Below are 15888 nucleotides of genomic sequence, written 5' to 3' on the forward strand. Positions count from 1 at the left end.
CACAAAGTGCAGGAGTACCTGAGCAGGTCAGGCAGCATTTCTGGAGAACATGGATAGGTGACGTTTCGGATCGAGACACTTCTTGATATAGGAGGTATGATTCACAAGTTTGCAGATAAGAAAATTGGTGGTGTTGTGGATAGTAAGGAAGATACATGGGCTACAGAACAATATTGATGAGTTAGTAAAATGCAATTTAATCCTGAAAAATTAGAGGTGATACATTTGGGAGGACTAACAAGGCCAGGGTTAATCACTGCTTATATACTGGAGCTCATCTGAACAAGCAATCTTAAATTGCAGCCTAACCTTTTAACAATTTAAGTGTCAGATCATAGCCATGATGGCAAGAACATTTATTGTCCAATTTGCAATTTGGAGAAAGGAACAATGGAGTCATACCTATCTAAATTATTCTTCACTGGTTTAAGTTCTTCTTGTAGCACACCAAGTTCTTGCGATTGAATTTCTCTCTTGTCACGTAGTTTCTCTTTTGCAGACGCTAGCTGTGTCTTTACTGTTGAAAGCTCATCCCTTAGTTTCTATTATGAAAAAAAGTTAGAATGCAAGAACACTTTATTTTGTATTTAGTATCTATCATCTACACACAATTCCAAACATTCATTCTCCAAAACGTTGACATTAGGTTAGAAATTGTTCCTGAGGACTTTGGAAGTATCTGTGAAGGCATAGGCTTCACCTTGGTGTTCCCCTATATGCTCAATGTCTTTCCACATTACAAAATCTTGCAGTCAATTAGAATTTAAAAAGTGCCAGAAATTGGAAATTGTAACAGAAAGTACTGTGAAAAATCAGGTCAGGAAGCATCTGCTGAAAGAAAAGTTAACATTTCAGGTCATGGACCCTTCATTAGACCTGAAAAAGAGGGAGATACAAGGGACTGAAGAAGCTGGAATCTGGAGCAAAAGAAAAACAAACAGCGAGAGGAATTTGGTAGGTCAGGCAGCTACTGTGGAGGCAAAGGGATGGTTAACGTTTTGGGTCGAGACCCTGCATCGTGACAGAGAGTGAAGACGGAAGTACAAAGGTAAGAGGCACCTGTGGTATGAATTTAATTGTGCTATTTCGGTAGATCTGACAATAAAACACTCTTGACGACACGATGCAGGGGCTGGTAGGTGACAGGTGGAACGAGGTAAGGTGGGGGATGCTGAATGGATAGAGCCAGGAGGAGTCAGACGGGTAGGAGATACGTGAAAATAGTAAAGGAGAGGAAAAAAAAGATGGAGTCATGTGGGGAGGGGAGAGTGGGAAGATCGAGCCAGAGGATGAAGGGATAAGTCAAAGCAGATAATGGAGGGGGTAATGTGTAGGAAGGACCTGCAGATGCTAGTTTAAACCAAAGACAGACTCAAAAAGCTGGAGTAACACAGCGGGTCAGACAGCATCACTGGAGAAAAGGAATAGGTGACGTTTCGGGTCTAGAGAAGGGAGGAGGTAAGAAGGATAGACCAAATAGAGAAATGGGACCAGATTGTGGAGGGTACCTGGGGTTGTTGTGAAATGGAAAATGTGAACAAAAGGAAAGCGAAACATGTTGGATTAGTAGGAGCAGAAATGGGCATTCCTTCCTGCTCCTACCAGTCCACTCTGGTTCTCTCTCCCTTTGTTCATCGTTTTCCTAGAAACCTTACCCTGCGCCATCTCATCCCTCTGCCAATCACCCTTCCCTTATCTGGATCCACATCACCTTCCAGCCTCTGGCTGTGTCTACTTCCACCACCCCCTCTCTCCCAGCCACCAACTTGACTCCATCTGCCCACCCTCCCTGACCCCACCTGGTTCTACCCATCACCTACCAGGCCTTGACTCACCTTCCCTGTTACCTCTTTATACTAGTTATTTACCAAGATTTAAAAAAACAATAACACTACCTTCTCGTTGAACAACAGCTGCTCGTGCTTTTCTTTGAATGTTTTGATTTCGTCCTGAGTACCAGACCAATTTGTATCATACAAATTTTGTGATTTCTCATAGCTCTTCAAAAGTTGAGCCTTTTCATGGTATAGAATCATAAAAGTTCGCTGCAAATTAAACATCACCAAAATGTACAATTAATACAATTAGCATTTTGTTCAGATGCTCACCACATTACTATGCAATAGAAAAATATTACAAGTACATTATTCATGACTTCATCACTAAGATTATGACTTAATCACAAAGATTATAAACTTTTTGAAAACAATGACAAAACCTTAGAAATGTATTAAAACTCTCTGGCCAATCATTTCTGTTGGTTTTCTGGAAGTCCTTTCCATTTAGAACCAACCCATGTTTTCATGATACATTATTTTTCTTTTGTACTATCCTAAAGGAATAAAATTGTACAGAGAATGCGTCTTTGAGAGTAAACCTCCGAAATAAAAACAGAAAATGCTCCAGGTACTCATCAATGGAAAGATTAACAGAGTTAGTGTTTCAGGATTATGACCATTCATCAGAAGTCAACATTTTACCCACAATTATCTAATTTTATTTTGGATTTACAGCGCCTGCATATTTTTTTAATTCAATTACAGAATATATGAAGGTTTAACCATAGCACATTAACACTGTCATAATTCAAGACTAGATTCCATAAAAAATATATATTTATACAGTTTGTCAAGAAAAGAATCCTGGTAACATGCAGAATCTTTAATAAAAGATGTACCTAAAGTTTTTAATTTTACCTCTTTGCTTTCAAAGGGTTTTATTGGATCAGTAAGTACTGCTGCATCACAAGTCTTTACGTTCTATGAAAGGAATAAAGAAAAGGAATCAATATATCATCTGCAAATCATACAGAAATGGATACAGGCAGCATACGAGCTGCAATGTAATGCTAGAGGCAAATAGCGCAGAAATATTGAAAATACATGGGCATTTCTGTTCTGAATCTTGTAGTTTCTTAAACAAAATTTGAATGTGTGTATTTCAAACTATGCATTTATCAACTTCTCACCAAAATGAGTTTTTACTGTGTAAAACAATTTTTGGACATCAAGCGAATACACAGATCACATGGGAAATGTTCAATTGGGCATGTGACTGGCTAAAATCTTATTGAATAGCTATCAGACTAGAGGCGCTGCATAACTTAAGTCTGCCTTTTTTGTTTTTGAACATGGTACTTTAAGATACATTAAAATAAATAATTTCACAGCTCTGGGGATGTTACATGGAGGAGGATGTACAAACCACTGTTGATTCGTGTTGTTTCACAGCATTTTGGCTATTGCAGAATTCAAATTACCTTTCACCAGTCTAAAATTGTGTGCAATATATAGTGTTGTGGGCATTTCTGCTCAATTTTTCAAACAGCCAAATGACAACTTCTTAAGTCGATTAAAATCCATGTATAATGATTACAATAGACAATAGGTGCAGGAGTAGGCCATTCGGCCCTTCGAGCCAGCACCGCCATTCAATGTGATTAAGGCTGATCATTCACAATCAGTACCCCGTTCCTGCCTTCTCCCCATACCACCTGACTCTGCTATCATTAAGAGCTCTATCTAGCTCTCTCTTGAAAGCATCCAGAGAATTAGCCTCCACTGCCTTCTGAGGCAGAGAATTCCACAGATTAAGCCAGGAAGGTCCCACATCTTCAAGTGGATATCATACTTAAGCTCAATTCAGATGGGTGCTGTAATCAGGGAGAAGTTATTCCTGAACCAAATGGCACAAGGCCAAAAACAGCAGATTCAGTCATCGTTTTCAGGAAGGAAACATCAAACTCATCTTTTTGCCCTTCCGACAAAAATAAATCACTCAGTGAGCAGCTGTACAGAAAACTAGATAGTTTCAGCACTAATTTATGGTTTAGTTTTGGCACCACATAGTAAAGCTGCAAACAATCACACAGGATCTAGATAGGAATAACGATGCAGAACAATCATCAGCAAAAGAAAATTGTTTTTTTACCCTCTGATCAATATATTTTAAAATCTAATACAATATATATACATATACAGTATCCAACAAGATCACTATTATAACACTTCACAATTCACTATGTGACACAAAGACAGGTAACTTTAACATTACTAATAGCTGGAGAGGACCAAGTAGTAGAATCTAAGAGTCACATCAGGCCTAAACATGCAGCTTTGTTCCCCAAAGAAATAATGATGCTGGGTTCACTGTTAACGTTGTAGCAGACATGGGTGAATAATTAAACAATGTATTCGGGGACATGGAAGAAAGAAAAGAGATGCAATGACTTAGATCACAAAATTACCACAGTGAATGGGGAACCTGCTTGAGGGGTAAATGGCCAAGTTGTAACAAATCAACAAAATTAAAGCAGCAAGTGAATTATATGGGACATAGTTAATTTCCTCATTGTCAACATTGCTCATTGTACAGCTCTGCTGACTTTCACATTTGGATGAGAGGCATCTTGCTTCTTTTCATATCTGAAAATCCATTGGACTTCAATATATTTTTGTTACTGAGGAATTGGGTGATGAACTATTTTGTGCCTATCCATTTAAATTATTCCTGGCATATTTCGCCAATGGAGAATGCAGTGAGGTTACGGCGGACTGTGATGTATCAGGCTCAGCAAACAACACAAGATGTTCCTAGTTTTTCTGGCATATTCCATTTTGTTTCGGTTTGCATTTAATCTTTCTATTATAACTTGAACTCACATTAAATGAGGAGAGTTTATCCAGAAGAACATCATCGACATATGTGTTGGCATCCAAGTCTTCAATCTTTTCCTCTTTTGTTAGCCATTGACAATATTCTGTCATCTTAGAATCCAGGTTACTGTTTTCATGCACTTTCGCTGCTGCCTCCTCCAAATAGCTGAAAAATATTTTTTATTGTTGTTTATCTCGGACTGTAAACAACCATAACTTCAATGAATAATCCAAAGTGCAGATAACCTAACAAAGAAATGAGAGCTCACCCTTCAACCAACAAATTAAAATATATCCACACACATCTCAAAGTATTTCAGGGAAATATTACTATTGAAAATAGGAATTGCTGTTACCTCAGCTGTCAGTTCACATTAAATATTATCATAGTTTATTCTAGACTACGTAGAATAATGCTGAATATCAAATAAAAGCTCACTCTTGAATCTAGAAACTGCCTGCCAACTTGAAATTGCCAATTTTAACTATACTATTCTCACATTTGTGAATTAGCTTTGGAATACATACAATCCAGCCATATAATTAAAAGAATGAGAGTTGAAAGTAAAATGTAGCAATATTTTTGTTTCTAGGCTTATCGAAGGTAGTTCCGCTCCAATGCTATAGTTGCCTTTCTAACAGAATTGTATTGTAAATACAATTGTGTTAATGGGGAAAATGGGGTTCTTTCCCTGCATGATTTTCAAAAAATTACAGTATTTGTAGTAGCTATAGGTTTTTTTTTCTTACATCAAGCTAAAATTCCTAAAGGCTGCATGTTACATTATGTAATAGGGTGTCATTGCACGTGTCAATTTCTATGACCATTTCTTGTTCTGCCAGGTTGCTACGGGAACGTTACAAGGAATTTATATTCCCCCCTTACACTTTTACTCCAGGGCAGCGTTTTCTTTCCTGCTTGTCAATTTCCAAAATAGCTTTTAAGTAGTTCTCCAGGTCCCAATCAAAACTGCATTGTAACAGGCAGTGTTACCTAATTCATCAATTGTGTTACATCCAAGTCCCAGTAAGGAAACACATTCCAGCAGAACTATTTGCATTAAGAGTTTAACAGGACAGAAAGAGATGGCCAGCAGTCCCATTTAAACTCACAAATGCATGATGTGCTTCTGGTCATTTGCAGGGACACCAGCTAAGCACAAACTGCAATCAACCATATCAGGTATGCGTAAGTCGGCAGGAGAAATAGGCAGCGAGTTGCATTTGTCTCAGTTCAGCTTATTCATTAGCAGACAAGTGTCAGAACAGCACGTAAAGTTACCATTGCCAATTTCTGTTCCAACCATCAGCCACATAAATGCTCACTCACTAGCTTGTTTTATAACTTCACTGCTCATAGAGGAATTACTTAATACCCGTATATCCTTTAACAAACTTTAAATTCTTACCTGCTTTTATCATTTTTTATCCACTCATTTGGAGGACCTACATTTTTCTGAAAGTGGGGAAAAAGACAAATAAAAATTAGAATGGTCTAATTAACAGATTATATCATGTAACAATTAAGATACTGAAGAGCTTTTCTGCAGAAAGGTTTGCAAGACAATTATTACTTTTACACAGACAGCATAAGGTGCCTGAAATGCAATGTCTGGGAAAACAGTGAAAACAATGCGAGAGTATATACAGGCACACGAAGAGACAGGTAATGGAGGGATTCAGACCAAGTGTAGGCAGATGCAGTTTAAATTGGTCAGAAGCCAGGTCCTATTCTATGCTATATTACTCTTTACAGCTTTATTCCAAATATTTGAGATATCAGCACCCAAGTCGTTAATAATCAAAGGTTCAAAGGCATTTTATTGTCATGTGTACCAATTAATACTAAAAAATGCAACAAGACACACAACTACATAAAAGTTAACATAAACATCCACCACAGTGGATTCCACATCCATCACTGTGATGGAAGGCAATAAAGTCTAATCTTCCCTCTTTATTCTGGGGCAGTCGAACCATCCGTAGCTGGGGCGATCGAAGCTCCCACAGCCGACGATCGAAGCCCCCGCGTCGGGGCGGTCGAAGCTCCCGCGATGGGGCGGTCGAAGCTCCTGCGGCCTGGAGCTCCTGAAGTCGGTCCCTAACCAAGGGACCGCGAGCTCTACGATGTTAAAGTCTGCAGGCTCCCGCGGTTGGAGCTCCCAAAGTCAGTCCCCAGCATGAGGCCACGAACTCCACGATGTTAGGCCGCAGTACGGATGGAGATACGATACAGAAAAAGTCACATCTCCGTCGAGATGATTAAAAAGTTTCCCCCAACCCCCACATAAAACAAGCTAAAGAACACTAAAACATACATTTGACACATACTATAAAACAACAAAGGAAAAGGACGAGACAGACTGTTGGCGAGGCAGCCACTAATAATTTCTATCATTTTCACTATGCCAAGGGTAGGTGTTGAGACTCAATTAGTAATGGTCACCGTCTAGCACTTCTGTGGCATGAATATTACTTGCCACCTATTGTGCAATTTCCAATCTTGTTGCGTGCAGTTTTAAACTACTTCATTTGAGGAGTTGTGAAAGGAATTGAACATCTTCACTTGTGATCTTATGATGGAAGGGCAGTCAAACGCATATGAACAAAGGAAATTACAAAAAGTGGTAACGCTGCCCAATCCGTTACAGGTACTAACTTCCCCACAATTGAATGGATCTTTCGGAGGCGTTGCCTCAAAAAGGCAGCCAAGGACCAACAACCCACTCTTGGAGATGGACCCTGAAGATCACAGCCAAAGTGCCCTTGCTACCTTCAGTCTTCCTTTTTCAATGTATTTTCTGACATAAAGAACTACTGGTTCATGAGCTGAGGCAGCCTGTTGGGTATCATTCAGGAGGAGGAATCTTTATCACATTTGGCTTAATGACACATGAGCTCATGGCATATGGAGCCACAGTTGAAGAGTTACTCCCTTCCACTTGCGTACCACAATGCAGTCGCCCCTGCTGAGTCTATCCTACCGGTGGGACAAGACTTTCCAGGGACTGTAATGGATTAGTCCAACACACTGCCTGAAGGTTATGATTTTGTGACAATGGTAATGCCAGATTGCTCCTCGACAGTTCTGAGGTAGAGGTTTCCCGATTTGGGCACCAGATGTTTATATGGTCTTTGCACGATTCAGTGGACGTGGAGTGACTGTCGTGTCCGGATTTGGTGCAGGTATTGCCAGTTTCGTTCTTTTGTTTGTGATGGTTACAGTTAAGTGGCTTCTGTGGCCAACTCAGAAGGCACTTGAGAGACAACCTCGATGGTCTGCAGTCACACAATTGGCAAGGCCACATAAAAATGACAGACGGCCTTCCTTGATGGATATGAATGAACCAGATGTATTGATATATCAATATGGTTGTTTGTGCGGTTATTCATAATTCATTCATAATTATTCTGAACAATAATTATACGATGAGGAAATTGATCAATATATTTTATAATTAATGTTTAGACTATCAGAAATCTGATAAGTCTAACATTAAAGAAAACTTGAAATACCTTGTTTTTAACTTCCTTCTTTCTGGCTCCAAGTGTTTCATCCTGTTTGAAAATCACAAAAACAAAGTATATTCAGAAGAAAACTGGATAAAGAATATTAGTAGAGAAGGGTCAAGACTCAAAACGTCCTCCTCAGTCTGACCCATTGAGTTACTTCAGCACTGTGTTTTATTAAAGAATATTGATGATTGAACAAGACATTGACAGACTGCATTTAAGAACATGTACTGTCATTGAAAATTATGCCAGCAAGAACCCCAGTTGTAAAGTAAAGGTGTGAATAATTGCAAGTGTTATTTCCATTTTTTTAGAATGTGGAGAGCCAAAACAGAAGCCTTATAAATTTATATCCAGTGCTTTAAACTACCAATCTCATGCTTAAAATTGAGAACATCAAATATAACATTGGTTCTCCTCATTATGAACAGCCCTTTCTCTGATGCTTGTGGAAGGACCAACATTCCGCAAGGGAGAGAAATAACATTCACCTTCCTTCAGTGAGCTTTATAATTGCACTTCAATCAACTATAGGGCGGCACGGTAGCGCAGCGGTAGAGTTGCTGCTTTACAGCGAATGCAGCGCCGGAGACTCAGGTTCAATCCTGACTACGGGTGCTGTGCTGTAAGGAGTTTGTACGTTCTCCCCGTGACCTGCGTGGGTTTTCTCTGAGATCTTCGGTTTCCTCCCACACTCCAAAGACGTACAGGTATGTAGGTTAATTGACTGGGTAAATGTAAAAATTGTCCCTAGTGTGTGTAGGATGGTGTTAATAGTGTTAGTGTGCGGGGATCACTGGGCGGCGCGGACTTGGTGGGCCGAAAAGGCCTGTTTCCGCGCTGTATCTGAAATATGAAAAATAATATGAAACTGATACAATCTGCTTTCACACTTTAACCACATCTTCATTATAATGCTGTTTCACAGTACTTACTTTGCCCTCAACTGCAGCCAACATCTATAGTTTCACTACATCTCAACTTATGAATTTTGAGGTTAGCGCTACACAGATCTTTTTTTCCTTCCAGAAATTAAAACTATTTGACAGTGAACCATGGCTGTTATTAGCACGGGGGATGCCACTAAATGGGATGGAAAAGAGATATGAACGGTTCGCTAATTTAAGCTTTATGCTAACAAATACATTTTGCACAGGATGCATAATACTCCCAAAACATTAAACATTGTTGGAGTGTTGTTTATAATTTCTGCAGCTGTTTAAACTTCTACTCTGAAATAAGTGAAGGAAAAGGGGAGAAAAATACAGCTTCAATGTAATATTCTTACAATTAAATTAGAACAAGATATTCACTTTACCTTCAATTCACTCTGATCAGGCTTTTTGTTTGGGGCATCTACATTAAAAAGAAAAAAATGCTCAAAGGTTATCAGGCTAATATTGTCCTTGTTCTTAGAGCCACAATATTGAAGATCAAATCAACATCATTCTTCTTTGATCTTGCTTCATTTTAAACTTAGAAATTTGTGCTGAAAACATGGACATTTTTAACAATTTTAATGATGCAAGATTCTCAAAACAAAACCAATTTGTTGATCAAGGTCATTCCGATTAAGGGTCTTGAAGAGCTTAATTTCCCCCAGAATCTCAAGTTAATAAAGACAAAAACACAAAAAATGTTAACAGTGCAATGTAGCCCATCAGTATCAGATGCTGCAGCTTAAGCTGCATCTTCAAGCGACCACTGAAGGCCACTCAAAAAGCAACAGAGAATTGTTTTTTATTCTCAAAACTAGCTGTGGCGCTCCAGTTACCCACAACAGAAGAACCCTGGCTTGCTGTTGGTGTACACAATCCCCTTTCCCAAGCTCTACTTCTCCTGGCCTGATTGAATGACCAAACTGACCTGTTCGGTGGGAATCAGCCAATTTCCTGCTCATTCGCATCTCAACAAGATGCAAAGGATGCAGCCATCTGGCATTTGCATCTTACCTTGGTTAAACAGCAACACCAAAGTGTAGTTTCTCAATCCCCCAACAATGGACAGAAGTCAATGGATGGACCTATTATTTTTTAACCTTTCTTTTGGTGAACGTCTCAAAGCTGAAACCTTGATGACCAGTGAGAGAAAGTTTTGTTATAAAATTTATGGTTTTAATGTACCACATCACTTATCTACCGAACTCTCTCAGGAGTCACAAGGAATCAACTTCTCAAATCTAAACTAAACAGAGTCAATTCCACACTCCCTTGATCCTTTCCCCCAACTCACATGCTAATCTGGCTAAAGCATATAGCCATCATGCTAAGAACCATTAAGTTCTCCATGTTAACAAAGTGTTAATAAGGGATATTGCATATGAATGGTCAAGATGATTGTTGACATATGTAACTGCTGTTAAATTGCTCACCTGTTTGTTCCTGGTGGATGTTGGATGACAGCTTTCCTGGATTTTGATGCTTCTTTTCTTTTTTTCTGGCAATCTTCTTCAAGTTTAAACTAAACATAGAAGCACAGGCAATATTGACCATAGGTTCTGAAAAAGCTTTAAAACGCCCTATTTATTGAGGTTAAAATGATGCAATTACTTTCTTCCATAGAACAGATTCCACATTCAATAAATATGCAATTTTATTTTGCAGCTACATTGATTTTGGATTTCTCCTGTGTTTCCTCACATGTGAATTTCGGCATAGGGACACATGAAATCGTTCATGAATGATGTTGAAAACCACTCTCTGGACCTGCCTACAGAACAAGTCTTTGATACCAAGGCAAATGACCCTGAGGCTCCAGGGCTCCTACTCCAACAGAATTCGTGGTGAAAGGCAAGCTGTCAGTGCTCACCACTGGCAACGATAGGAAGTATTGACTGGTCTTGTACTGTTCCCATACTGCATCATTTGCACCAAGGCTTTGCATCTGCAGTGGCCTCCAAATTATATGGTATAAGGTACGTGGAGTCCAGAGAAACCAATCCACAAATACTGAATAGAACTGGTGCATCTAAGCCCTAATGCAGAGAGCTAGTGTACATTCCCCTGACCTGTCAATATGTACTTTGGAAGTGATATCGGGGTGGGGGTGAGGTGGATGGGCAATTACCACATAGGACTCTCAATGGATTCTGTGAAGTGCCTGGGGTCAGAGTACAATTTGGACAAAAACCTACAAATGGGCCATTCCCACCCTCTGCATTTCTGTTTTCAGTCATAGATAAATGTGAAAGTTGCTTTCAGTTATTCACTGCAGTAGCCAAAGTTTCACCATAATTTCTCTGCAAAATGGAGGTCATTGAAGTAGATTGCACTAATCCAGCTAAGCGACTAAAGTACAGATGACAAATTTGTGTATACTACATTAGAGGAAAGGCAGGATTGCGAAGGATGAGCAATTTAGGCTGGTGATGTAAACCATCAGGACCCAGTTCCCCATTGCCATGCCACTCCTAATACGCTTCGCACATTATTCACAATAGTTTGAGGGGGGGGGGGAAATCTCCCTATTTTCAACAATAAATCAGTACCAAGAAGAACCAAAAGTTTGGGGCCTGCAAAGTTGTACAACAATCAAGACGGCAGCAGAAGAACAAGCCCACAATATAGTGTCCCAGACCTTGTCCCTGATTTTTCTGTCCACTATTTGTTTACAAATTTCAATAATTTCTGAATATTGTACTCTGAATTTGTACGTTTATAAAATTACTCAAATTAAAGATAATAATTGAACTTACAAGTTACCAGTCTGTTTGTTTGTTGTATTCCTGCCACTTTTATTCTCTTTTGATTTGGAACCTTCAATCTGCAACAGATATAGAAAGACTGTGTAAAAGTTGCTAACTTAAGTGACTTCAGTGGGTAGTTAAGAATAAATATGAAACCCAGTCAATGCGGGATCAGTAAGAGCAAGATGAAGTGAGGAAGGCAGGTTTGATTTCTAATGAACATAAATCAGATTTTTTTTTAATGGAATTTTATTGTTTTATTGTAACTGTTCTATGATTTTCTTTCTCTAGTAAAAACTTTCTACCATTCGATTTCATCCTTTGCTGCTACACTAATGGAATCATAAATTACAAATCCTTTTACAGTAACAGCTGCAAATAATCACTAGCTGTTTATGACACAGCTGAGAGTTTAACTTGGCATCATGTCTGACACAGACATTGTGGGCCGAAGGGCCTGTTCATGTGTTGTACTGTTCAATGACACCGGAGGGCTAGGATACTCACAGTCTTCTGCCGTGAATCCTGAAAAATGTCGACCTTCCAAATACATCCCATACAGTCAGGCGTAAGGCAGTCCAAACCCAGAATATCCTGCAACATTTTCAAGCAAAATCAGTTTTAGAAGTGAAAGGTACACAAAATACAATTACTTTTATCATGACACCAAGCAGGAAATAAGGCTATCCTTAATCTATAACAGCACAGACCTGCAAGATGGGCCTCTGAAAGCATTGTTTTCAATCTCATATCTTTGTAAGAAAAATTATCTGATCTGACTGTAGCCAATAGATGATTTATCATTTGAGTCCTTTAGCGCACTACTTCCAAACAGAGAAACATTGCAAGAGACAAGGAAAGATTTAGAGGGATAAGGGTCAAATGAAGGCAAATGAGACTAGCTTAGGTAGGCATTTTGGTCAGCATGGATAAGTTAGGCCAAAGGGCCTATGTCCATGCTGTATAACTCTTATAAATACTCACTTTTTCAATTTTATCTTGGAACTCTTTAATTTTGCAGCGTTTCCAGCAGTATAAATGGTACTCAATACGGCAATCATTGTTGCAATGAACTCGGACAAACCCCTGTAGAAAAAGAAAGTGCATCTTTTAATAACTCTATACAGTGTAATCAGCCACCTAGTATCCCTCGGGTGTGGGGATTGCTGATTGAATGAGAATTGGTAGAAAAGAAATGTCTAAATCACAAGACAGTATACTTAAACCTTTAAATAAAGTACTAGACTCTATCTCATCTGCCTACTTTTTTTAAATAACAATTTTAATACTATAATAAAGCTGAACAGGATTAATGATTTTATTTTAAAATGAAAGACATCACAAAGCGCATAATTTTACAATGCGATATTTTTGCTAATCAGCCTACAACTGTACTAAAGGACACAAAGTTCTGGAGTGATTCAGTGGGACAGGCAGCATCTCTGGAGAACATGGATAGGTGATGTTTTGGTTTGAGACCCTTCTTCAATCTGATTGTTGGGGAGGATGGGGTTGGGTGAAGAAAGCTGGAAAAGGTCTACAGCACCATAATTTAACCCTGCATTTCACAAATTTGACTTTATGACAATTCAAATGAACATCAACTTGATCCCTGACATTTGCCGGCATATAAATGATAAAAACCCTACCTTGAAATCAGGATCGGACCTATAAATGTCACGTTTGTTGGTATGGGTACAACAGAATCGATAAAGGCAAACAGCATCAGGTCTCGGTGGACACAAACACTCTTTAAGAAGCGAGTTCAACAGGTCCTAGATCATAAAATACAAAGTAAGTTAGCACAAAAATAATTCAAATTAAAATTGCAATCGTTTTGTTACAACAAAAAAAAAAAAATCTGCTCAGGGCTCTTTATTGTATGTTTGCTTTTAACTTAGTTTTGAGATTACAGCATGGAAACAAGCCCTTCAGCCCACCGCCCATACTGGCCACCGATCACCCGTTCACACTAGTCTATGTTATCCCACTTTCACATCCATTCCTTACACACTAAGGGTAATTTATAGAAGCCAATTAACCTACAAATCTGAATGTCTTTGGGATGTGGGAGGAAACTGGAGCACCCAGAAGAAACACACGCAAACACAGGGAGAACGTGCAATCTCCATACAGACAGCATCCAAGGTCACAATCCAACCCGGGATTCTGTGAGGCAGAAGCTACCAGTTGTGTGGAAGCAGCTCTATCAGCTGCGACACTGTAAATACAGTATAATTACCACATTTCCACAGGCACCAGCTGTGCAAACATTTAACTGAACAGAATTCCTTTAAAGGAAACACTTTTAGCCCCCAGACAATTCTTGCTATTGAGGGCGTGCAACGTAGCTTTACTAGGTTAATTCCCGGAATGGCGGGACTGTTGAAAGGCTGGAGCGGCTAGGCTTGTATACACTAGAATTTAGAAGGATGAGAGGGGATCTTATCGAAACATATAAGATTATTAAGAGGTTGGACACGTTAGAGGCAGGAAACATGTTCCCAATGTTGGGGGAGTCCAGAACCAGGGGCCAGAGTTTAAGAATAAGGGGTAGGCCATTTAGAACGGAGATGAGGAAAAACTTTTTCAGACAGAGAGTTGTAAATCTGTGGAATTCACTGCCTCAGAAGACAGTGGAGGCCAATTCTCTGAATGCATTCAAGAGAGAGAGCAAGATAGAGCTCTTAAGATTAGCGGAGTCAGGGGGTATGGGGAGAAGGCAGGAACGGGGTACTGATTGAGAATGATCAGCCATGATCACATTGAATGGTGGTGCTGGCTCGAAGGGCTGAATGGCCTACACCTGCACCTATTGTCTATTGTCTAATGGCAAATTGGTTTATCCCTGCTCAGTCACATCCCAATTTCAATGAAATAATTCAGAAACCAATGATGCCATCAGACCAGTAATGGAATTATTCCACCCAAGCAGGACAAACTCACAGCAACCAATGCATAACCTTGTTGGTTGTGACATGCAGCAACTGGTAGAACAACAGAATTCTGAAGCTAAAGCTGATTATGGCCTAACCAGTGTTGTACTCAGCACCAAACAGTTGGTCAGAGGAGGTCGATAGGCCTCATCAACAATAATTGTGTCAGCCACTGATGCCCATAGTATCCCCTCAGGCAGATTTGACTTTTCATCTTGGATGTCAAAGCACCTGGACCTACTGGCAAAGTCTCAACAGTCAATTCCGGGAGGTAAAGATGATGTAGCCGGTTTATTCCATTTAATGGAAATAAATGTACCTTGAGATGCAGCAATATTTTTCACATAATTAATAGCGATGGAATGGAAAAAAACCCTCTGCTTCTCAAATGGTCCCACCCTATAAATGTCGGTCATGGAATTTCTTTTAAATGTAGCTTGTGTAAACAAACAGTGAACAGGTCTATGTTGAGCATTTATTCTTGAACAAGGAATCTATTGCACAAAGGGTAGGACTGAGTAACTGCAAATTCCTGTCCTGTTCAAACAAGCCCCAAGAGTAGTAGACAACTGAAGAGAAATCCAGTCAATCCTTACCCCCTGGGTTATGAATTACATGAACTAAATGTTTGAACAAGTCCACCATTAACTTTCCTGATCAACATCTGAATTCAGACACAAAGTGCTGGAGTATCTCAGCGGGTCAGGCAGCATTTCTGGAGAACAAACACTTTGTGTCATCCATGTCCTCCAGAGATGCTTCCTGACCTGCTGAGTTACTCCAGCACTTTACATCTTTTTTTGTAAACTAGCAACTGCAATTCCTTGTTTCAACATCCAAATTCACTTCTATCCACAGCACTCTGCCCATAAGTGTTTGAAATTTTAATGAGGATTTCGGACCAAAAAGCTATCACTGGAACAAGGGAAGGATAGCCCAACTGCTGGTCACTATCTACTGTTGCCCTTTTGATTGGTGCCTCTCTGAATAAACCCACATCCAAAGTGAATATGTGGTGTAGTTTGTTTTATATTCCATTGCACCCTTTGCATCATCTCCATTCTGTAAATATCCATGTTCTCCACCACCAAGCATTGAG

At 39.5% G+C, this 15888-nt stretch overlaps 1 protein-coding gene across 4 annotated transcripts in view; it reads right to left on the bottom strand.

The window, feature by feature from the left end:
* The window catches only part of LOC144608645 (uncharacterized), a 64480-nt gene that overhangs the window by 12712 nt on the left and 35880 nt on the right, over positions 1-15888 (bottom strand). For all 4 annotated transcript variants that reach the window (XM_078426621.1, XM_078426619.1, XM_078426620.1 and 1 more), the window contains 12 exons: positions 13503-13628; positions 12838-12939; positions 12361-12447; positions 11863-11930; positions 10540-10628; positions 9487-9524; positions 8172-8213; positions 6065-6111; positions 4662-4821; positions 2697-2759; positions 1896-2045; positions 403-542 (listed from right to left, as the gene is read on the bottom strand). In XM_078426621.1, coding sequence (XP_078282747.1) covers positions 403-542; positions 1896-2045; positions 2697-2759; positions 4662-4821; positions 6065-6111; positions 8172-8213; positions 9487-9524; positions 10540-10628; positions 11863-11930; positions 12361-12447; positions 12838-12939; positions 13503-13628 — 1112 coding nt within the window. The remainder of the gene's footprint in view (positions 1-402; positions 543-1895; positions 2046-2696; positions 2760-4661; positions 4822-6064; positions 6112-8171; positions 8214-9486; positions 9525-10539; positions 10629-11862; positions 11931-12360; positions 12448-12837; positions 12940-13502; positions 13629-15888) is intronic.

This window comes from Rhinoraja longicauda, chromosome 32, assembly GCF_053455715.1.
Source record: "Rhinoraja longicauda isolate Sanriku21f chromosome 32, sRhiLon1.1, whole genome shotgun sequence".
In the NCBI taxonomy this organism is placed as follows: domain Eukaryota; kingdom Metazoa; phylum Chordata; class Chondrichthyes; order Rajiformes; family Arhynchobatidae; genus Rhinoraja; species Rhinoraja longicauda.